Source organism: Haliotis rufescens, unplaced genomic scaffold, assembly GCF_023055435.1.
Source record: "Haliotis rufescens isolate VD_foot unplaced genomic scaffold, xgHalRufe1.0.p SCAF_51, whole genome shotgun sequence".
Taxonomy (NCBI): domain Eukaryota; kingdom Metazoa; phylum Mollusca; class Gastropoda; order Lepetellida; family Haliotidae; genus Haliotis; species Haliotis rufescens.
The window spans coordinates 1,563,465-1,588,081 of NW_025964235.1; the positions used below are offsets into that span (position 1 = coordinate 1,563,465).

Below are 24,617 nucleotides of genomic sequence, written 5' to 3' on the forward strand. Positions count from 1 at the left end.
TTCCTTCTATGAACAATAAAGCTGAATTAAGTATTTTGTTTGTTTTCATCCGAACCTTGTATTTATTATTGTCACCCCCAGCTATATACATTGCGTGTTAGTACAGGGGGACTAACTATAATTATGAAAATGAGTATATATACATCATACGTACGGAAAAAATAATCATTGTTTATATAATGGAGATATACACTGGATAATTAAAGCCTATTAACTTCACGTATGTAATATGTATAGGAACTAACTTTATATCGCATATATTTTTGCCACCGGATTGCAGAAAAAACGGCAAACACAATATGTTTTTCAGGTGCAAGATCACACCGCCATTTGGTCATCTACAGACGTGGATATACACTTTCCACTTTTAAACACTGAATTTCCTTTGGTTAACACCCTATGTTTCCACAGAGCAAGGTTAAAATATGTCAAATCGTGAAAAGTGGATCTCCAATAAATGTTGTTGTTCTTAAACTAAACATGGAAATCCAATCCTTCAAGTTTGCTATTGACAACACTGGATGCAAGAACATCATCAATATGTAGCAGAGTCCATCAGTTTCCGAACAGACAAGGAGAATGTTTGATGTTATGAATTAAATGAAAAAAAGGACAGTGCACCGAAGGGAGATAACTGCAATAACTTGTATCAGGCCGGTCGTGCAAGTAGGAAGCTGGGTGCATTCAGAGACATATCGTCTGGTCAGGAGCTAGATCTACGCCACAGTCCGCCACAGTCTGCCAAGTCCACTATGTCGCGCGTTACACAGGACAGCTACGGTCAGACGAGGGACGGAAGCGAGGTGACCAGGTAGGTCTGTGGTAAAGTCAGGTCAGCTTCAGGTCAAGGCATGTCACTAGACTTGCTACACGTCCCGTTTACATACTGTCGTTAAAGAGAGACAAGGCTCTAGTTGGTTGGTTTGTTAAATTGTCTTACGCCGCACTCAGCAATAATCCAGCTATTTGACGGCGGTCTGTAAATAATCGAGTCTGGTCCAGACAATCCAGTTATTGATATCATGAGCATCGATCCACGCAACTGGGATCTATGACATGTTTCAACCAAGTCAGCGAGCCTGACCACCCGATCCCGTTACTCGCCTCTTACGACAAGCATAGTCCTTTTACGGCAACTAGGCACTAGTGTCCAGTCTAGAATGAGTTTCATGTGTACAGACATTGTCACTGTGTAATTACTGAACAGTCGGGGAAAGGGAAGTATACGCTTGGACAGCCACCTTTGACTCTGCTCAATACGGTGTACTGTGAAACTGCGACCCCTGGAACGTCATGTGCACGTGACAACATGCTCAATACGGTGTACTGTGAAACTGCGACCCTTGGAACGCCATGTGCACGTGACAACATGCTCAATACGGTGTACTGTGAAACTGCGACCCCTGGAACGCCATGTGCACGTGACAACATGCTCAATACGGTGTACTGTGAAACTGCGACCCTTGGAACGCCATGTGCACGTGACAACATGCTCAATACGGTGTACTGTGAAACTGCGACCCCTGGAACGCCATGTGCACGTGACAACATGCTCCATACGGTGTACTGTGAAACTGCGACCCCTGGAACGCCATGTGCACGTGACCTGTTGTGAGATTACGATTGAGATGATGCATGTGATATCGCCCATGATATCAAATCAAATACAACACCATCGAATAAACATTCCTTGTAGGGGCGGCCGGGTAGCCTTGTGGTTAAAGCGTTTGCTCGCCACGCTGGAAAACCGGGTTCGATTCCCGACATGGGTACAATGTGTGAAGCCCATTTCTGGTGTCCCCCGCCGTGATATTGCTGGAATATTGCTAAAAGCGGCGCCGTAAAATCGTTTTATTTTACCAAACCATGAAACATGGGTGTATACTTTCTTTTGCCCGACAGGTTATGATGCGTAACAGTTGTGTTATATGGTGATATTGAGGCCACAGTCAGCAGTGTTCGTCCTTCGCCAGGACGGGCGGCCTGTAAAAACGTCTTGTCCTCGTCAGACCATTGGTTGATGTTATAACATCATGAACAACGCTGTCGGCATGTACAATGACCAGCTGATGTTAGTGGGGACTTTTGTCTCCAGGGGATATATTATATGGGTCTGGGTCTGAATTATTAATGGGTTGTAACAGATTTAAAAAAAAGACCGACATTGTTCATTGTGAATTAATTTAACATCCTGTTTTGCATAATTACTTGTGTACTGGAGGATAACCTAGGGTGTGTCATACTTTTTATACGCTGTTAGTTTCACATCACTGACAACTCGTTATACGGGTGATGCTGTTTTTGTGTACCGAAAAGGGTTCTATTTTTGGTATTTTGTAGGTTTACGTTGACCAACAAGAACGACGTCGTGGTCCGCATCATCAACTACGGCGGTACCATCACAGAGATCCGGGTGCCAGACAGAGCGGGGAGGGTCGCGGACATCTGCCCAGGCTTTGAAGACATGGAAGGTGTGAGTGAGTGAGTGAGTGGGTGAGTGTATAGGTGTGTGGGTTGGTGAGTGGGTGAGTGAGTGAGTGAGTGAGTGAGTGGGTGAATGTATAGGTGTGTGGGTTGGTGAGTGGGTGGGTGAGTGAGTAAGTGGGTCTGTGCATTAAATAAATCAAATCCTAGTGTATCAGATACGCGGCAAAAACGATATTGAAATAAAATCAATGCGTATATTACAACTGTAAGATAAAATGATTGTGTATCAGCCGATCGCCACTTAAAGACATGCTGATAGATGCCAGTTGAAAAGCACATTGTGCCAAGTCAATGTACATGTATCTTAAACAGTCACTGATTGGTGACTTAAAGCGCCTTTCACACAATGCTAGGTTTTGCAGACAAAAATGGCTTCCCGGAGAGGGAGCCACAAGCAGACGCAGACAGGTGTACTACTATTCACATAGTTTTTTATGATTTGAGGGGATTGTTTAAGTTAAAATACCCAATTGTGAAGAAACAGATGGGTAAAAATATGAGAATACCCTTGTGGCTACCCTATCTAAATCCAACCCATGAGTAAAATATCCAAATAACCAAAAGGTCATCTAGACGTCTGGTCTTCAGGACTGCTGACCACAATCTAACGTCACCTCTCTCTGCAAGGTTACCAAGCCAACCCCATCTACATGGGCGCTCTTGTGGGCCGTGTGGCTGACCGCATTGCCGGAGCCACCTTCGACCTTGACGGCAAAACCTACAACCTCAACGCCAACGACCTGCAGGAGGCCCCCAACTTCCTGCACGGTGGCACCAAGGGCTTTGACAAGGTACGGCTTGTAACACGGGATACACCCTGTTGTTCATTGAGGGGATGATCTTGAGGGAATGTTAAAGTATTCATCCCCAGACATTAAATACCTAAAATCTTACTGTGAACATCCCCTTTTTAAAATATCCTGGAGCCGCCCCTGTTCATGTATTTTAGCAATTCCTCCGTCCATTAGGAGAGTGGCATTGATTGATCTGAACCTTCCAGTTTATCGATGCCCCTATTCCATCTGAGCATTGTATTTGTTGTCATTCAGTAACGTTATGTTCACTATAACATGGACTCTATTAGAGTCCTGGGGTATTTCTGTCTCTGTATATATCAGACACTCCTTGTGAGTGTGTGAATGTTGTTATACGCCGTAGTCATCAATAGTTTAGCTTTCTAAATCATCAAGTCTTGTTTGTTTGTTTGTTTGTTATTTAATGCCGCATCAGCAATATTCCAGGCATATGACAGCGGTCTGTAAATATTCGAGTCTAGACCAGACCATCCAGTGATTGACATCAGCATCGATCCACGCAATTGGGATACGATGACAGGCATCAAACAAGTCAATGAGCCTGACCATCCGATCCCGTCAATCTCCTCTTACGACAATCATAGTCGCCTTTTAACGCAAGCCTGGGTCGCTGAAGACCTATTCTAACCCGGATCTTCATGGATAATATAATTCTGTCCAGATAGGGTAACTGAAATTCACAAGAACAAGATTATCACCAATTTAACCAGAAAATAAGATAATCTGTAGTAGCTAGGATAGGTACAATACGGACGACAAACAGATGCACATCTCTGCGGCTGACTGTTCTCACTGTTCAGCTACCCTGGTTTTGTGTTCCTGTGTGGGTCGTGTGCACTGTCGCACCCCTGCTCAGCGAGTTCTTCCCCCAGATGGCGCTTAAATAGTCATAAGAAGTCCATACGATCCTGACCATATCTCGAATAGGGTTTGTGAATCACTAGCAAGTAGTAAACATTAACATGATGGTGTTTCGTGCACGATGTCGCATCCCGATGGTTCTAAACCGGACTTGGGGCATGGGTGGCTCCGATTCGCTGTGCAGAGTTGCGTCCCTTGGGCACGCCAGAAACCTATGATCGTGGGTTCGAATCCCGGTTCGCCCCAATTATGTTTCTAGGTTTGTCAGCACCATACCCGATCTCGTGGGTTTCACCAAAGTGGTAAACGTCTGACACCTGCATCACTTCGGGCTTTCCTCCCACATTAAGCTGACACGCCGTTATATAACTGGAATACTGTTAAAAGCGGCATTAAACCCAACTTAGTCACTCACTATAAACCGCACAGTCCACATTCTGCTTCCAACAGATGCTCTGGGATGCCACCATAGAAGGGAATAAGTTAGTGTTGAAGTATGTCAGCCCTGACGGAGAGGAGAACTTTCCAGGGGAGGTAACCACGGTGGTGACGTATGAGTTAGATGACGACAACGGCTTGACTCTCGAGTACACAGCGACCACCACCAAGGCCACGCCCATCAACCTCACGAACCACGTGTATTTTAACCTGGCCGGACATGTGAGTAATGGACGGGAAATGAATCCCTTTCCATAGAGACTGGGATTGGGTAGTTCTTCAAAGTTCAATTGAATGAAGTTTTCGTTATTGTCGTTCTGACCTCACCCGTCATGGGATTGCCCTATTGTTTATGGCGAGATCTGCCTGTAGGGATTGTCCTATTGTTTATGGCGAGTTCTGCCTGTTGGGATTTTCCTATTGTTTGTGGCGAGATCTGCCTGATGGGATTTTCCTATTGTTTGTGGCGAGATCTGCCTGTTGGGATTTTCTTATTGTTTGTGGCGAGATCTGCCTGTTGGGATTGCCCTATTGCTTGTGGCGACATCTGCCTGTAGGTGAGGTGAAATGGGGTTTAACGTCGCGTCCAAGATTATTGCACTTATATAGCGACGTGCATGTACGTGTGTGTGTTTGTGTGGCTGCTTGTACTAGTCCGGACTGATGCTGATTTATAGTGCTAGCTCACTGAGATTCCATGCCGCAGTTTAACATGAATATCCCACTCAGACACAGTATACTGACTCAGAGCCGACCAGTCCTTGTTTTAGCCCCTTAATGCCGAGCGCCAGACATGGTAACAACAAGTACCATCTTTTAACGGCAATTGGTATGACGCGGCCGGGGATCGAACCCCGGACCTTCCGCTCTCCGGGCGGACGCTCTACCACTAGACTACGGAGGCGGTCTCTGCCTGTGGGGATTGTCCTATTGTTTATGGCGAGATCTGCCTGTTGGGATTGTCCTATTGTTTGTGGCGAGATCTGCCTGTTGGGATCGTCCTATTGTTTATGGCGAGATCTGCCTGTTGGGATTGTCCTATTGTTTGTGGCGAGATCTGCCTGTTGGGATTGCCCTATTGTCCTCGCCACTTGAGGGATGAAAACTCAATTATGGTGTTTATTGGCAAAAAAAGTTGGACATTTCTTGAAAAGCGCACTATACAATTTTTGCCAGTACTGTAAGTAATATTCCCTATGAGCGGAATGGCTTGGTTTCACTTTATAAGTATTAGTACACATGCAGCTGTCTTCGTGATTCTATTACAAGTGACCAGGACTGTAGTGTGTCAGGCAAAATGTTCCTTTTGAGGTTGTCGTATTGTTTAGGACGCGATGTATTCGGACAGGCCATGGTCAGATATGTTTTCTAATTTGTTTTCTAATAGTAAACAAAACTTAGATATCAAAACAGAGAAAAGCACATATCTGGTTTTGAACATCCTCACAATCTGACAAAGAAGACACAATTTATGGATAACTACTTCTTTAATACTGTAAAGGCGACGTTTCGGTGTAGATCCTTATACCGCTGTCAAGAAGGGTCCATTAATTGTCTACTTTGTCATCCCTCATCCGCCAAGTACTTCCTATCCAGCAATTCCTCACAATCTGATCTCGCAGCTTTAATCCTTTACACTGTTTCAGGGCGCGGGAGCAGCAGAGTTGGAGAACCACGTGGCGACAGTGAAGGCTGACACATATCTACCTATGAATAACCTCTATATACCAACAGGTGCATACACATAGACTGTATACAGTCTGCAACCACTTTATCTGCATTTAAGACATTGATGGTGGTAATCTGAACCATCATGAATCCGGATGGCACTGCGTCAAGTAAAGTAGTGTGTATTAACCACAAGTAAAGGAGTGTGTATTAACGACAAGTAAAGTAGTGTGTATTAACGGCAAGTAAAGTAGTGTGTTTTAACGTCAAGTAAAGTAGTGTGTATTAACGACAAGTAAAGGAGTGTGTTTTAACAATAAGTAAAGTAGTGTGTATTAACGACAAGTAAAGGAGTGTGTTTTAACAACAAGTAAAGTAGTGTGTATTAAAGACAAGTAAAGTAGTGTGTATTAACGACAAGTAAAGCAGTGTGTATTAACGACAAGTTAAGCAGTGTGTATTAACGACAAGTAAAGTAGAGTGTATTAACGACAAGTAAAGTAGTTTGTATTAACCACAAGTAAAGGAGTGTGTATTAACCACAAATAAAGTAGTGTGTATTGACGACAAGTAAAGTAGTGTGTTTTAACGTCAAGTAAAGTAGTGTGTATTAACGACAAGTAAAGGAGTGTGTTTTAACAATAAGTAAAGTAGTGTGTATTAACGACAAGTAAAAGAGTGTGTTTTAACAATACGAAAAGTAGTGTGTATTAACGACAAGTAAAGGATAGTGTTTTAACAACAAGTAAAGTAGTGTGTATTAACGACAAGTAAAGGAGTGTGTTTTAACAATAAGTAAAGTAGTGTGTATTAACGACAAGTAAAAGAGTGTGTTTTAACAATAAGAAACGTAGTGTGTATTAACGACAAGTAAAGGATAGTGTTTTAACAACAAGTAAAGTAGTGTGTATTAACGACAAGTAAAGTAGTGTGTATTAACCACAAGTAAAGCAGTGTGTATTAACGACAAGTAAAGTAGTGTGTATTAACCACAAGTAAAGTAGTGTGTATTAACCACAAGTAAAGCAGTGTGTATTAACCACAAGTAAAGCAGTGTCTTTAAACATACACGTATGTTCGGATTAATAGGCTTGTAGTTGAAGTAGTATTGTATTCCATTGAAGTATACAATATGCCCCACATTCGTGATCATCGGGGTGCAGACTAGCGGGGTTCGACTGTATAAGATGAGGGTCGGTGGGGTAGTCTAGTGGTTAAAGCGTTCGCTCGTCACTCCTAAGCCCCGGGTTCGATTCCCCACATGGATACAATATATGAAGCCCATTTCTGGTGTCCCCCGCCGTGATATTGCTGGAATATTGCTTAAAGCAGCGTAAAACCATACTCACTCACTCACTGTGTAAGGTGTTCGGGGGGTTGGGATAGCCTTGTGGTTAAATCGTTCGTTCCTCACGCTGAAGGCCCGGGTTCGATTCCCGGCATGGGTACAATGTGTGAAGCCTATTTCTGGTGTCCCCCGCCATGATATTTCTGGAATTTTGCTAAAAGCAGGGTTAACCACACTCACTGGAATTGCGGTTCCACTGTACATGTTGTATATATATATGCAGGTGAAATCAAAGAAGTGGCTGGTCAGCCCCAAGACCTCCGGACCCCGACCCGTGTTGGTGACCGGCTGCACAATCCCGAGCTGGGCAGAGGCTTCACCTGTAATTACAACCTGCAGGTGACGGGGAACAAAGAGTTTGCCGCCAGGTAAGCGGCCGACCACCTGATGTTCATTTGGTAACCCCGACAGTTATTGTTCGCTGGACATGAACAACAAGATAAAAGTAAATGATTCTCCTTTAATAATGGGACCAGGCCTACACACCTCATCACCATGGTTACAGATGCCACATCGCCATGGTTACACAGACCACATTACCATTGGTACAATGTTTCCGCTATTTGCAATGTGATGGTTCATGCCGGAAGATCAGGACCATCGCATCCCATGCTTGTGGTAAGAGCCGAGGAACGAGATCTGTGACGTATTGTGCCTTGGTGGCGTGGAATGAGGTCATGCTATCAGTCACTGGTGTGCCTGGTCCAGACTCCAGTTTATTAACAGATGTAGTTGGAATATTGCTGACTTCGGCGTTAAACAACATTCACTCACTCATCTCACGTTGTTTTCTCCACAGATTCGAACACCCAGGGTCGGGCCGGTACTTCGAGTGTTCCACCACCGAGCCTGCCCTTATGTTCTACACAGGGCACTGGCTCAACAACCCCGGGAAGGGAGGGGCGGTGTATGGGAGGTACTCCGCGTTCTGTCTCGAGGCTCAACACTACCCCGACAGCGTCCACAACGTGAGTTGACACATTTCTGACAAAGTTGGTCACAGATTCATTTTCTTTATGATATAATAATTATTCTTATATGATTGTTTAGCGTTTTCACGAAAACGTATCATTATCCATATGAAGAGATATTCCACCTATGTGACCGCGGTCTGAAAATAATCGAGCATGGGGCAGATGGCCCAGTGATTGATATCTGCAAATGGGATACAAAGACATGCATCAACCAAGTCACCGAGCATGACCCCCCGTTGCATGATTAGAAAACACGTTCCGACTGTGACTTTCCCGATCTTGTAAGCGAGGCTCTGATTGGTCGGGTGAAAGGTCGTCCTCAGATCTTTGGGGAGAACTGAGATCTAATCTTAATGAGTTTTTTGCAGCTGCACTTTATCACGCTATCAATATAAGTCACGTGATCAAATGCCGATCTCTTTTAGGATACCCCTGAATATCCGGGTAGAACTGGTCCCCGGCACCGCATGCTTGTCGTAAGGGGCGACTAACGGGATCGGGTCAGGCTCGCTGACTTGGTTGATGCATGTCTGCGTATCCAAATTGATGCTCATGATGTCAATCACTGTATTATCTGGTCCAGACTCGATTATTTACAGACTGCCGTCATAGATCTGGAATATAGCTGAGTGCGGCGTTACTACAACAAACAACACACTCTCATTGAACAAGTCTTCAGCTTTAATTCTAATTTGTTTAGCCCAAGTTCCCCAGCACCATCCTACATCCAGGAGAGACGTACCGTCAGAGCACCACCTATCGGTTTGGAGTCATGACGTCATAGCTCTGTCTGGAGTGTGACTGGCTGGAGGTGCCATTGTTTCCATGGTTACAGATAAACGACACTTGACGATATTATTTTGGGTATATTTGTATTATATCATTACATGCTGTCATTACTGTAATAAATATATTTTGTTGTAACACCTTTGTAGTTGAGTTAATGAAGTGAGTGAGTGAGTTAGCCGGGTTTAGCGCCACTTTGAACAGTATTCCAGTTTCATCACAGCGTGTCACCGCCTTGGTGAAACCCATGAGCGCGGGTAGGAAGCGTAATCGGACGGGCGAACGGTCATACTTCAATACAGCCTTAATTACAACTCTCATAGCGCTAAGACTAACCGAAATCGTAGAACCGTAACTGCCGACGACCGTAACTGCTATACTTTACCACAGATGTACGACGATCGTAGAACCAAGACGACCGTGACTGCCATACTTTACCACAGATGTACGACGATCGTAGAACCAAGACGACCGTGACCGCTATACTTTACCACAGATGTGCGACGATCGTAGAACATAGACGACCGTAACTGCTATACTTTACCACAGATGTACGACGATCGTAGAACCAAGACGACCGTAACTGCCATACTTTACCACAGATGTACGACGATCGTAGAACCAAGACGACCGTGACTGCCATACTTTACCACAGATGTATGACGATCGTAGAACCAAGACGACCGTGACTGCCATACTTTACCACAGATGTACGACGATCGTAGAACCAAGACGACCGTAACTTCCATACTTTACCACAGATGTACGACGATCGTAGAACCAAGACGACCGTGACTGCCATACTTTACCACAGATGTACGACGATCGTAGAACCAAGACGACCGTGACCGCTATACTTTACCACAGATGTGCGACGATCGTAGAACATAGACGACCGTAACTGCTATACTTTACCACAGATGTACGACGATCGTAGAACCAAGACGACCGTAACTGCCATACTTTACCACAGATGTACGACGATCGTAGAACCAAGACGACCGTGACTGCCATACTTTACCACAGATGTACGACGATCGTAGAACCAAGACGTCCGTGACTGCCATACTTTACCACAGATGTACGACGATCGTAGAACCAAGACGACCGTAACTGCCATACTTTACCACAGATGTACGACGATCGTAGAACCAAGACGACCGTGACTGCCATACTTTACCACAGATGTACGACGATCGTAGAACCAAGACGTCCGTAACTGCCATACTTTACCACAGATGTACGACGATCGTAGAACCAAGACGACCGTAACTGCCATACTTTACCACAGATGTACGACGATCGTAGAACCAAGACGACCGTAACTGCCATACTTTACCACAGATGTACGACGATCGTAGAACCAAGACGACCGTGACTGCCATACTTTACCACAGATGTACGACGATCGTAGAACCAAGACGACCGTAACTGCCATACTTTACCACAGATGTACGACGATCATAGAACCAAGACGACCGTGACTGCCATACTTTACCACAGATGTACGACGATCGTAGAACCAAGACGCCTGTGACTGCCATACTTTACCACAGATGTACGACGATCGTAGAACCAAGACGTCCGTAACTGCCATACTTTACCACAGATGTACGACGATCGTAGAACCAAGACGACCGTGACTGCCATACTTTACCACAGATGTACGACGATCGTAGAACCAAGACGACCGTGACCGCTATACTTTACCACAGATGTATGACGATCGTAGAACCAAGACGACCGTAACTGCTATACTTTACCACAGATGTACGACGATCGTAGAACCAAGACGACCGTAACTGCTATACTTTACCACAGATGTACGACGATCGTAGAACCAAGACGACCGTGACTGCCATACTTTACCACAGATGTACGACGATCGTAGAACCATAACGACCGTAACTGCTATACTTTACCACAGATGTACGACGATCGTAGAACCAAGACGACCGTGACTGCCATACTTTACCACAGATGTACGACGATCGTAGGACCAAGACGACCGTAACTGCCATACTTTACCACAGATGTACGACGATCGTAGAACCAAGACGACCGTAACTGCCATACTTTACCACAGATGTACGACGATCGTAGAACCAAGACGACCGTAACTGCCATACTTTACCACAGATGTACGACGATCGTAGAACCAAGACGACCGTAACTGCCATACTTTACCACAGATGTACGACGATCGTAGAACCAAGACGACCGTAACTGCCATACTTTACCACAGATGTACGACGATCGTAGAACCAAGACGACCGTGACTGCCATACTTTACCACAGATGTACGACGACTGTAGCACAAAGACGACCGTGACTGCCATACTTTACCACAGATGTACGACGATCGTAGAACCAAGACGACCGTAACTTCCATATTTTACCACAGATGTACGACGATCGTAGAACCAAGACGACCGTAACTTCCATATTTTACCACAGATGTACGACGATCGTAGAACCAAGACGACCGTAACTTCAATACATGACCATGCATGCGCACAGATGTACGACGACTGTAGCACAAAGACAATCGTAACTTCCACACGTCGACACATATTTGAGACAATCGTAGCGCTAAGACGACCGTAACTGCCGTACTTCCTGACTTTTGTGACGCCTGTGCAGGAGCCACCCTCTGTTGTATTGTTCATCAATTCACTGATATATTTGTATAGCGCACTTTCCATTGTATAACCTCTCAAATGCGCTTGGACCATGTTAGATCACATTATTACATGTGTCAATTGATCAATGTGCGCTAGATATTCATTCTCAGCTTCCTGGGGAGTATACATCCAATGTTGTCTAGTGCGCTAGACTGTTAACATGTACCCATTTCCTGTTTAATGAACAGCGGCCTATTTCGAACAAAGTCACCTGTACATGTCCCTAATGTGCTTCTGTGATGGGCGAGACCGAAGCTGAAGAAACTCCCAAGAGTCAAGCTGGTGTGTGTGGCCCGTGAACATCCGGGGTAGAACAAGTCTTCAGCAACCCATGCTTGCCGTAATAGGCGGCCATGCTTGTCATAAGAGGCGACTGACGGGATCGGGTGGTCAGACTCGCTGACTTGGTTGATGCATGTCATCGTATCCCAATTGCTTGGATCGATGCTCATGATGTCAATCACTGAATTGTCTGGTCCAGACTCGATTATTTACAGACCGCCGTCATATAGCTGGAATATTGCTGAGGGCGGCGTTAAACAACAAACAAAAGAAAACAACACCCTACACACGTAAGTATCTCTATACAGGACGCATGTGTTTACAGCTGTTTGTGTGTCAGCTACTTGCAGGTTCAACAGTTCATCGGATTCTAACCCACGATCAGTTGACTCGGGCACAACTAAGGGAGACAACTGCAATTTGCATCACCTTAACCCACTGGCCCCAGTTACCTAATACAGAATGGAATTCCTTGCTACTAATTATAGAAACCTGGGGATTCCGGGTAAGAATATAGGTCCCCAGCAATCTATACTTGTACATGGCGACTAAATGGATGGGGAAGTCAGGCGTGGTGACTTAACTGAATGCATGCCATCTATCGTAATTTCGGGTCATTAGATTATTTAAAGAGCGCCGTCATAGAGCTGATCGAGGCGTTAAACAAAAAGCAAACAAACCTAATATAGCCACCCATATCGTTTTACTGAATAAGTAAGGATAGGGTATATGGATAAACTTTTTATTACAATTAGGAGCCACGTTTCGGTGTAGGTTCCAACACCGCTAACAAGCAAGTGATGCACTAAATACAGAAGGCAATATCCTGCTACCACACAGACGGTTATACCCTGAGAGTGTAACGCTATGAGCAGCCACTTGGTGAATGGAATTTGGCGCATTATAAATGCATATATTATTGTTATACTCTTCTGGTAAATACAGAAGGCAATGCCCTGCTACCACACAGACGGTTATACCCTGAGAGTGTAACGCTATGAGCATCCACTTGGTGAATGGAATTTGGCGCATTATAAATGCATATATTATTGTTATACTCTTCTGGTAAATACAGAAGGCAATGCCCTGCTACCACACAGACGGTTATACCCTGAGAGTGTAACGCTATGAGCAGCCACTTGGTGAATGGAATTTGGCGCATTATAAATGCATATATTATTGTTATACTCTTCTGGTAAATACAGAAGGCAATGCCCTGCTACCACACAGACGGTTATACCCTGAGAGTGTAACGCTATGAGCATCCACTTGGTGAATGGAATTTGGCGCATTATAAATGCATATATTATTGTTATACTCTTCTGGTAAATACAGAAGGCAATGCCCTGCTACCACACAGACGGTTATACCCTGAGAGTGTAACGCTATGAGCATCCACTTGGTGAATGGAATTTGGCGCATTATAAATGCATATATTATTGTTATACTCTTCTGGTAAATACAGAAGGCAATGCCCTGCTACCACACAGACGGTTATACCCTGAGAGTGTAACGCTATGAGCAGCCACTTGGTGAATGGAATTTGGCGCATTATAAATGCATATATTATTGTTATACTCTTCTGGTAAATACAGAAGGCAATGCCCTGCTACCACACAGACGGTTATACCCTGAGAGTGTAACGCTATGAGCATCCACTTGGTGAATGGAATTTGGCGCATTATAAATGCATATATTATTGTTATACTCTTCTGGTAAATACAGAAGGCAATGCCCTGCTACCACACAGACGGTTATACCCTGAGAGTGTAACGCTATGAGCATCCACTTGGTGAATGGAATTTGGCGCATTATAAATGCATATATTATTGTTATACTCTTCTGGTAAATACAGAAGACAATGCCCTGCTAGTAAATTCAGGAGTACATTACATCCCACTCGTCGTTTATTTCTTAAATATAACGTGTCCAACTGTCCGTGTATATTCAAAGTAATAATGTACTCTGAGGCGCCGTTTTACTATTTATTCCCTATTTTATGATGTCAATAATACATGAACAACGTGCACATCCTGGTTGAATTATTCTCATTTATACTGAAGAGTTGGCATACTTGTTGTAACAAGCTTGCCCCGCTCTCTTGAGATGAGGACCCGCCTGTCACTGGATCCTACTCCCCTGCGCGCGGGCACGGCTCATGTCGGTTTCTTTAATGCAACTGCTGAACAACTGTCACACTCCACAACAACTCGGAGTCAACGACCACGGCCTCAGGGAAAGATTTCATTTCAACCAATTAATTAACATTTTGTTTCTCCGTCAGATACACCCTGACAAACAACAACGTTCTTGTCCGCGTCATAAACTACGGCGCCACCGCCACTGACATCCCGGCCAAACATGACGTATACTGCCAGGCTAACGTATTCTCATTTTGACCGATAGACCAGTTCTCCCCGCTCCTCCTCGGCCATATGTCAACCGAAGAGCAAACACGTAGATTCAAGAGGTAGAGCCGAAACTTCCAAACTCCTAGACATGCCCTACTTTTGCATGATCAACTTAACAACCTGTATTCTTCTAAACTTCTAATGTTATGTTTTTTAAACGGAAGGGAAGTAACTGCAATTGGTCTTCATTGACCTAGAAGAGATTAAAGATTATGGGCAAGTGGGTAGCTTGGTGCTTTTAGCGACATCTCCTGGTCAGAAGCCGTGTTGAGCCGGGCTTGTAACACAGTCTACCACAGTTCGCCAAGTCCACCACAGTCCGCCACAGTCAGCCAAGTCCACCACAGTCCACCACAGTCTGCCAAGTCCACCATGTCGCGCGTTACACAGAACAGCTACGGTCAGACGAGGGACGGAAAAGAGGTGACCAGGTAGGTCTGTGGTAAAGTCAGTCAGGTCATTTTCAGGTCAAGGCATGTCACTAGACTTGTTACACGTCCCGATATTATAAAGCCGTTAAAGAGGGACTAGGCTCTAGAGTCAGTCTAGACGATGTAATGAGTGCTCTTGTGTCAAGACATTGGCAGTGTGTAATAACGATAGTTAATCTGTCATGACTGGGGGGTATTTAAACACACAGCCTTCTTGATGGTGATCTTTGACTACTTTTGAGTAGTATATGCTAGTAATTGCTTTCACGTGGTTGTATTGAACTCCACAGTGTTCGAGGTTAGGTGAGTCGGAATCCACGTCGCGTCCAAGATTATTGCACTTATATAGCGACGTGCATGCACGTGTATGTGTCTGTGTGTCTGCTTGTACTAGTCCGGGCTGATGCCGATTTAATAGTGCTAGCCCACTGAGATACGATGCTGGAGTTTAACATGAATACCCCACTCAGACACAGTATACTGACTCCGAGTCCGTGTTTTAGCCCCTTAATGCCGAGCGTCAGACAGGGTAGAAACAAGAAACATCTTTTTAACGTTTGTTGGTATGACGCGACCGGGGATCCAAGCCCGGAACTTCCGGTCTAGACTCGACAGACCTTTGGTTGATATCCTGACATGCGCAGCGCCCTTACAGTACAATGCCGTGCAAGCACTTGTTATTGGGGACCACAATCGGAATCTCATGAGATACAACCTATGTGTCTGAATTATGTATATTATTTGTGACAGATTGTTGAAGAACATCCGTACGATATTAATGTAAGAAAGTAGTTGCATTGTGAATTCAACATCATCTTATAAATTTTTTTAATACTGACTTGTCTAATATAAAATAAAGGATAGGAAATATAAATCGTTAATTTGAAGCGAATAACCAGTCTTGATTATCCACCGATTTCATAAAAGCAAAATAGCTGTGAAAATTATATGAACGGACCAATGAAAATCAGTGATGACACCAAGTGTTCGCGAAAAGGGTATGATTTTAATTTCAATAGACAACTGTTATGCATTTTTGGTATTTTGTAACCGGTTTCAGGTTTACGTTGACAAACAAGAACGACGTCGTGGTCCGCATCATCAACTACGGCGGTACCATCACAGAGATCCGGGTGCCAGACAGAGCGGGGAGGGTCGCGGACATCTGCCCAGGCTTTGAAGACATTGAAGGTGTGAGTGAGTGAGTGAGTGAGTGAGTGAGTGAGTGACGCTACCTTCATCAGTATTTTCAGCCATATCATGGGGGCTTCACACATTGTACCAATCTGGGGAATCGAACGCTGGCCTTCGGCGTGACGAGCGAGCACTTGAACCACACGGCTATGAATTGATATTTAAATTGTGTAAGGAGGTATGGCGGGAAGCTAGAGAGGAGGTTTCACACTCTGAAGACGGAGGGGGCCGACACTGAGGCGGTCTCACTCCCTAGTCAGTATCCCTGCGACATCTTGGCGGCCTACGGTGTGAGTGAGTGAGTGAGTGAGGCAGACCAGTACATGGTTGACGGTATTTGTCGCTGGCCCTCCGTACAATCGGGACACCCTACACAGGCCGGGACACAGATGAGTGTCAGACTCTATAGTTCATGGACCACAATATGTTTTGTTACACCATAGGTATTTCTATTGTTTGTTTCAAACCATGACCAAGTCCAACGTTAACTGGTTGGGACATGTCTTCAGGACTGTTAACCACATTCCAATGTCACCTCTCTCTGCAAGGTTACCAAGCCAACCCCATCTACATGGGCGCTCTTGTGGGCCGTGTGGCTGACCGCATTGCCGGAGCCACCTTCGCCCTTGACGGCAAAACCTACAACCTCAACGCCAACGACCGCCAGGAGGCCAACAACTTCGTGCACGGTGGCACTAAGGGTTTTGACAAGGTACGCCTATTAACACGTGATACACTCACTTGTTCATGTATGCCACCAATTCCGTGCATCAAGAGGGTGCACGTATTGACTGGAAGCGTCCTGTTCACCAATGTCCCTGTTCCATTGAAGCATTTGCTGTCGTTCGTGAATACATGAGCAGCTGTCCAAGCCGTCGTGACATGATGGCACACAATCAGCCAGGTCACAGACCGACCAGCAAGTCCTAACATTTCTTAGGTTATTATACTCCGCACTCAGCAATATTCCAGCTATATGATGGCGGTCTGTAAATAATCGTGTCTGGACCAGACAATCCAGTGATTGATATCATGAGCATCGATCCACGCAACTGGGATACGATGGCATGCATCAAACAAGTCAGCGAGTCTCACCACCCGATCCCGGTAGTCGCCTCTTAGGACAAGCCTCGGTTGCTGGTGACCAATTCTAAACCGGATATTCAGGTGTATCCAATAAGAGATCGTCATTTGATCACGTGACTTACATTTATAGCGTGCTGAAATGCAGCTGAAGCAACAATCTCATTAAGCTTAGTTGTGGGTAATAATATTGCAGCGCTTGGAGCATACATTTCGCATGGAGCTGTAATTTGTTATATTCACATCATAACCACGAAGATGAGTTAGAACTATCTTCAGTAACCTATCCTTGCAGTAAGAGGCGACTATTGGGATTGGGTGGTCAGGCTCGCTGTCTTGGTTGATGCATGTCATCGTATCTCAATTGCGTGGATCGATGCTCATGATGTCAATCACTGGATTGTCTGGTCCAGACTCGATTATTTACAGATCGTCGTCATAGAGCTGGAATATTGCTGAGTGCGTCGTTATACAACGAACAAACAAACGAACATGGAGGAATATGTGTTTATGGTGTTTTTAATAGATATCATTAATTCATGACTGACGTGATTTGGTTTGTAGGTTAGCTCGAAGACTAAACGTGAAAAAAACATGTGCTTTGCGAGAACCAACACGGCAAAAAACTTTCCGTTTTCACTTTTCCAATATAGGGACAGAAGAGATTATCATTTAATTTGATATGTAATTCCTGTAAGAACATAAGACTCCTCTATCATCCGAATATGTATACATTGAGAACGCTTCTGTCTGAATATGTATACATTGAGAACGCTTCTGTCTGAATACGTATACATTGAGAACGCTTCTGTCTGAATATGTATACATTGAGAACGCTTCTGTCTGGTGACTAAGAGACTCATGTAAATACCTATGTCAAAGTTATTCAATGAGACAAAGATTTTGCAAATACTGGAATAATATAATGCAAGTTATGTATGAATTCATATACCATTGCAATATGTACATATGCACTTTCCCTGTACACAAAAGACTTGACTTGACTAATCGTATGAAATCCCTACTACTAGTACATCATAAGTATGGGTTTAAGAATCACAAGCCAATAGTAAACATTAACATGATAGTGTTTCATGCACGAAGTCGCATGACGATGGTTCTAAACCGCACTGTCCACATTCTGCTTCCAACAGATGCTCTGGGATGCCACCATAGAAGGGAATAAGTTAGTGTTGAAGTATGTCAGCCCTGACGGAGAGGAGAACTTCCCAGGGGAGGTAACCACGGTGGTGACGTATGAGTTAGATGACGACAACGGCTTGACTCTCGAGTACACAGCGACCACCACCAAGGCCACGCCCATCAACCTCACGAACCACGTGTATTTTAACCTGGCCGGACATGTGAGTAATGGACGGGAAATGAATCTTTCCATAGAGACTGGGATTGGGTAGTTCTTCAAAGTTCTGTTCTGCCTGTTGGGATTTTCCTATTGTTTGTGGCGAGATCTGCCTGTTGGGATTGCCCTATTGTTTGTGGCGACATCTGCCTGTAGGTGAGGTGAGGTGAAATGGGGTTTAACATCGCGTCCAAGATTATTGCACTTATATAGCGACGTGCATGTACGTGTGTGTGTTTGTGTGGCTGCTTGTACTAGTCCGGACTGATGCTGATTTATAGTGCTAGCTCACTGAGATACCATGCCGCAGTTTAACATGAATATCCCACTCAGACACAGTATACTGACTCAGAGCCGACCAGTCCTTGTTTTAGCCCCATAATGCCGAGCGCCAGACAGGGTTACAACAAGTACCATCTTTTAACGGCTATTGGTATGACGCGGCCGGGGATTGAACCCCGGACCTTCCGCTCTCCGGGCGGACGCTCTACCACTAGACCACGGAGGCGGTCTCTGCCTGTAGGGATTGTCCTATTGTTTGTGGCGAGATCTGCCTGTTGGGATCGTTCTATTGTTTGTGGCGAGATCTTCCTGTAGGGATTGTCCTATTGTTTATGGCGAGATTTGCCTGTTGGGATCGTCCTATTGTTTATGGCGAGATCTGCCTGTTGGGATCGTCCTATTGTTTATGGCGAGATCTGCCTGTTGGGGTTGTCCTATTGTTTATGGCGAGATCTGCCTGTTGGGATCGTCCTATTGTTTATGGCGAGATCAGCCTGTTGGGATCGTCCTATTGTTTGTGGCGAGATCTGCCTGTTGGGATCGTCCTATTGTTTATGGCGAGATCTGCCTGTTGGGATCGTTCTATTGTTTGTGGCGAGATCTTCCTGTAGGGATTGTCCTATTGTTTATGGCGAGATTTGCCTGTTGGGATCGTCCTATTGTTTATGGCGAGATCTGCCTGTTGGGATCGTCCTATTGTTTATGGCGAGATCTGCCTGTTGGGATTGTCCTATTGTTTATGGCGAGATCTGCCTGTTGGGATCGTCCTATTGTTTATGGCGAGATCAGCCTGTTGGGATCGTCCTATTGTTTGTGGCGAGATCTGCCTGTTGGGATCGTCCTATTGTTTGTGGCGAGATCTGCCTGTTGGGATCGTCCTATTGTTTGTGGCGAGATCTGCCTGTTGGGATTGCCCTATTGTCCTCGCCACTTGAGGGATGAAAACTCAATTATGGTGTTTATTGGCAAAAAAAGTTGGACATTTCTTGAAAAGCGCACTATACAATTTTTGCCAGTAATGTAAGTAATATTCCCTATGGGCGGAATGGCTTGGTTTCACTTTATAAGTATTAGCACACATGCAGCTGTCTTCGTGATTCTATTACAAGTGACCAGGACTGTAGTGTGTCAGGCAAAATGTTCCTTTTGAGGTTGTCGTATTGTTTAGGACGCGATGTATTCGGACAGGCCATGGTCAGATATGTTTTCTAATTTGTTTTCTAATAGTAAACAAAACTTAGATATCAAAACAGAGAAAAGCACATATCTGGTTTTGAACATCCTCACAATCTGACAAAGTAGACACAATTTATGGATAACTACTTCTTTAATACTGTAAAGGCGACGTTTCGGTATAGATCCTTATACCGCTGTCAAGAAGGGTCCATTAATTGTCTACTTTGTCATCCCTCATCCGCCAAGTACTTCCTATCCAGCAATTCCTCACAATCTGATCTCGTAGCTTTAATCCTTTACACTGTTTCAGGGCGCGGGAGCAGCAGAGTTGGAGAACCACGTGGCGACAGTGAAGGCTGACACATATCTACCTATGAATAACCTCTATATACCAACAGGTGCATACACATAGACTGTATACAGTCTGCAACCACTTTATCTGCATTTAAGAAATTGATGCTAAGATGATAATCTGAAACCGTGTTATCCGAATGGTACGGTAAGTAAGATTGTGTGTATTAACATATGTCCGGATTAATAACGACATGGGTTGGTAGTTATCTCCCTTGAAGTATAGAAGACATCCGTGGGGTGGGGTAGCCTCGTGGTTAAAGCGTTCACACCTCACGCCAAAGGCCGGGGTTCGATTCCTCACATGGTTACAATGTGTGAAATCAACACCTAGTGTCTCCAGTTGTGATAATGCTGGAATATTGCCACTACTCACTCACTACTAGACGCCCCATGTCCGGGATGTACGGGGTCCAGACCAGCGCGGTTTCACTGTACATGACCTTGTTGTATATATATGCAGGTGAAATCCAAGATGTGACTGGTCAGCCCCAAGACCTCCGGACACCCACCCGTGTAGGTGACCGGCTGCACAATCCCAAGGTAGACAGAGGCTTCACCTGTAATTACAACCTGCAGGTGACGGGGAACAAAGAGTTTGCCGCCAGGTAAGCGGCCGACCACCTGATGCCCAAACTGGAAAAAAGATAATTTGGTCTCCCCGAAAATGTTCGGTGGACATGAACAGCAATATGTAAGTTAGTGATTCTCGTCTTTAAGGAGGAGTATTAAACAAATATCGCCACTCACTCACGTCACGTTGCTTTCTCCACAGATTCGAACACCCAGGGTCGGGCCGGTACTTCGAGTGTTCCACCACCGAGCCTGCCCTGATGTTCTACACAGGGCACTGGCTCAACAACCCCGGGAAGGGAGGGGCGGTGTATGGGAGGTACTCCGCGTTCTGTCTCGAGGCTCAACACTACCCCGACAGCGTCCACAACGTGAGTTGTTCACAGATTCATTTTCTTTATGATATAATAATTATTAAGGAAGAGAATGTATGGATGTCAACTTCTTTGTTATGAGGAACAAAAAACGTTTCGGAGTATATTCCTACTCCTTTATTCCTGTTCTTTTACCTATCAGCGCTAATTACCCCCGGCCTGATGAAGGAGTAAGTATATTTTCCGAAACGTTGTGTTCCTCATAATAAAGACCTTGACATCCATAAATTCTCTTGCTTATGTGTATCACTTCTTAATGCCTTTCTAAGACTTGATAATATTTATTCATATGAAAACAACCAACAAACGGTAAATAATGTTTCTGACAGAAATATAACGAATGAAATACCCATCGAAACCTGGAGGTAAAGGTCGTCTTGCTTTTCACGAAAACTTTGCATTGTTTATCGGAAAAAGTCAAACTGATAAACATGAAATCATGTTCAAGTGGTGACTTCATATAACAGCAATCTCCACGAAATATAACGTTTACGACAAAGCAAATTCCCCATAAAGGAGTGAGTGAGTGAGTTGAGTTTGACGCCGCTTTTAACAGTATTCCAGTTTAACACAGCGTGTCACCTAATGTGAGAGGAAAGTTTACCACTTCGGTGAAACCCACGAGCACGGTATGGTGCTGACAAACCTAGAAACATAATCAGGGCGAACCGGGATTCGAACCCACAATCATAGGTTTCTGGCGTGCCCAAGTGACGCAACTCTGCACAGCGAATCGCGGCGCCTCAGACGACTGGGCCACCCGTGACCCCCATAAAGGACAACAGCCTTTATTACAAAATGGCTGTTTACAGTTGTATCAAGTTGAGTTTGATATGAACATTAAGTTTATTACACTTTGTTAGATTGGCTACTTTTCTGCCTGCCACGTCCCGAGGCAAGGGAGTTAACTGACTATAAAAACTAAACTTTTAAGTCAGATGCCTCCCTTGCCTATGGAAGATGGGCGGATGGTTCTCTGGGTCACAGAACCACGCTGCTTGTCAGACAGGCTTTCTCCTGTGATATACCGCTTTGTCTCCCATCTTCCTCCTGGGATATACCGCTTTATCTCACAGTTGTTAAATTATAGTATAAAATATAATATAAAGGAAGCAAGAGACGGTTCATTATCCTGACACTGCATCTAGACTTGTCAAATAATATAGACTTGCATGGGCTGTGTTTCAGGGTCTGCGTTTCAGGGTCTGTGTTTCACGGTCTGTGTTTCAGGGTCTGTATGACAGACTACCGCTTTATCCCAAAAACTTGAGTAAAGTTCTGCGATTATCTGACCTCAGAGTCCCTCTTGTTTTTACTGCTGTACATTTTTCAAGATTTAACTATAGGTAACGTGATCGAATGCTGATCTCTCATTGAACAAGTCTTCAGCTTTAATTCTGATCTGTTTAGCCCAAGTTCCCTAGCACCATCCTACACCCTGGAGAGACGTACCGTCAGAGCACCACCTATCGGTTTGGAGTCATGACGTCATAGATCTGTCTGGAGTGTGACCGGCTGGAGGCGCCATTGTTTCCATGGTGACGGATAAACGACACTTCCATTAAGAGATGATCTGCATCCCTTATGCGTGTAAAATGGCATTCGTATCTCATGACATATTCAGACATTTTTGGGGGTAGAATTTTGAACCTTACTATATATTCCAGATCGTGAAGGTGACTGATATCATTTTGGAGGTATTGATGTTATAACATTTCATGAACTCATTACTGTAAGAAATATATTTTGTTGTAACACCCTTGTAGTTGAGTTATGGAACCTAAGAAAGACGTCCATGTGACCCTACCCCAACTACCTCAAGCATGTCGCGTGAACCAGCTGAGATAAGATCACACTATTACCGGGACCTGTGGTTATTTTGTCACACATCTCTATAATCCCAGTTGTTACACACTTTGGGAGGAGGACAGAAGGACAACGTCGCTAAGGCGAAGCAAGTGTCATACTTAAACACAGACTTACAGCATCCAGTGTCCCATGTCTTGTTTAATGAACAGCGGTCTATTTCGAACAAAGTCACCTGTACAAGGTGATACCACATGTACTGAGTGTGTTTGAGTGTTGGGCAAGAACCAAGCCTTTTAAACTCTCAGGAGCCAAGCTGATGTGTGTAACCTAGGTGCGGTTGTGTGTAACCTAGGTGCGGTTGTGTGTAACCTAGGTGCGGTTGTGTGTAACCTGGGTGCGGTTGTGTGTAACCTGGGTGCGGTTGTGTGTAACCAGGGTGCGGTTGTGTGTAACCGAGGTGCGGTTGTGTGTAACCTGGGTGCGGTTGTGTGTAACCTGGGTGCGGTTGTGCAAAGCGATCTTAGCGCTAAGGTGATCGTAACTTCCATACCCTAACATGGACTTACGACAGTCGAAGCCCTAAGGTTGTTTTGTACCACGGCACCCTGAGCCCTGGACACGCGCCACGTGACTTGTTTAGGTTTTTGTCATCTTGCTTGCTTATCTAACTGATCCCGTGACCTTACATAATCTATACTGTCTTGTACTCAGAGGTAGCCTTGACCTGAAGACGTCTCCTGACACGGAACGCATGCCTGCTGAAAAGAGCGAGTGAGTGAGTTGAGTTTGACGCCGCACTGCACAGTATTCCAGTTATATCACGGCGTGTCAGCTTAATGTGGGAGGAAAGCTCGAAGTGATGCAGGTCTCAGACGTTTACCACTTCGGTGAAACCCACGAGCACGGGTATGGTGCTGACAAACCTAGAAACATGATCAGGGCGAACCGGGATTCGAACCCACAATGGTTTCTGACGCGCCCGAGGGACGTTGCTGAAACGAAGTCGCGAATGTGAATATACACTTCCATGTACCCAACATCTCTTACACACTTAAGACCCGTGAAGATCCGGGGTAGAATAGGTCTTCAGCAACCCATGCTTGCCGTAACAGGATCGGGTGGTCAGGCGCACAGACTTGGTTGATGCATGTCATCGTATCCCAATTGCGTAGATGGATGCTCATGATGTCAATCTCTAGATTGTCTGGCCCAGACTCGATTATTTACAGA

The 24,617-nt window shown here is 44.8% G+C and overlaps 2 protein-coding genes across 3 annotated transcripts; both read left to right on the plus strand.

Annotated features, from left to right (window-relative positions):
- Nucleotides 1–627: 627 nt before the first annotated feature.
- On the plus strand, nt 628–23,335 carry LOC124140739 (galactose mutarotase-like). Of its 2 annotated transcripts, XM_048384874.1 has the most exons (9): nt 628–742; nt 15,097–15,185; nt 16,246–16,376; nt 16,928–17,091; nt 18,617–18,826; nt 20,591–20,678; nt 21,095–21,239; nt 21,407–21,575; nt 22,989–23,335. In XM_048384874.1, the coding sequence occupies exons 2-9, from the start codon at nt 15,127–15,129 to the stop codon at nt 23,070–23,072; spliced, it is 1,050 nt and encodes a 349-aa protein (XP_048240831.1). In that variant the 5' UTR covers nt 628–742; nt 15,097–15,126; the 3' UTR covers nt 23,073–23,335. The 2 variants fall into 2 exon arrangements, with proteins under 2 accessions (XP_048240831.1, XP_046364409.1); XM_046508453.2 differs by lacking the exon at nt 628–742 and having other exon boundaries at nt 14,939–15,185.
- LOC124140639 (galactose mutarotase-like) lies at nt 722–9,515 on the plus strand. Its single transcript, XM_046508310.2, has 8 exons — nt 722–811; nt 2,341–2,471; nt 3,115–3,278; nt 4,614–4,823; nt 6,248–6,335; nt 7,841–7,985; nt 8,417–8,585; nt 9,292–9,515. Exons 1-8 carry the CDS (start codon nt 753–755, stop codon nt 9,373–9,375), a joined length of 1,050 nt encoding a protein of 349 aa, XP_046364266.2. The 5' UTR covers nt 722–752; the 3' UTR covers nt 9,376–9,515.
- Nucleotides 23,336–24,617: the final 1,282 nt, after the last annotated feature.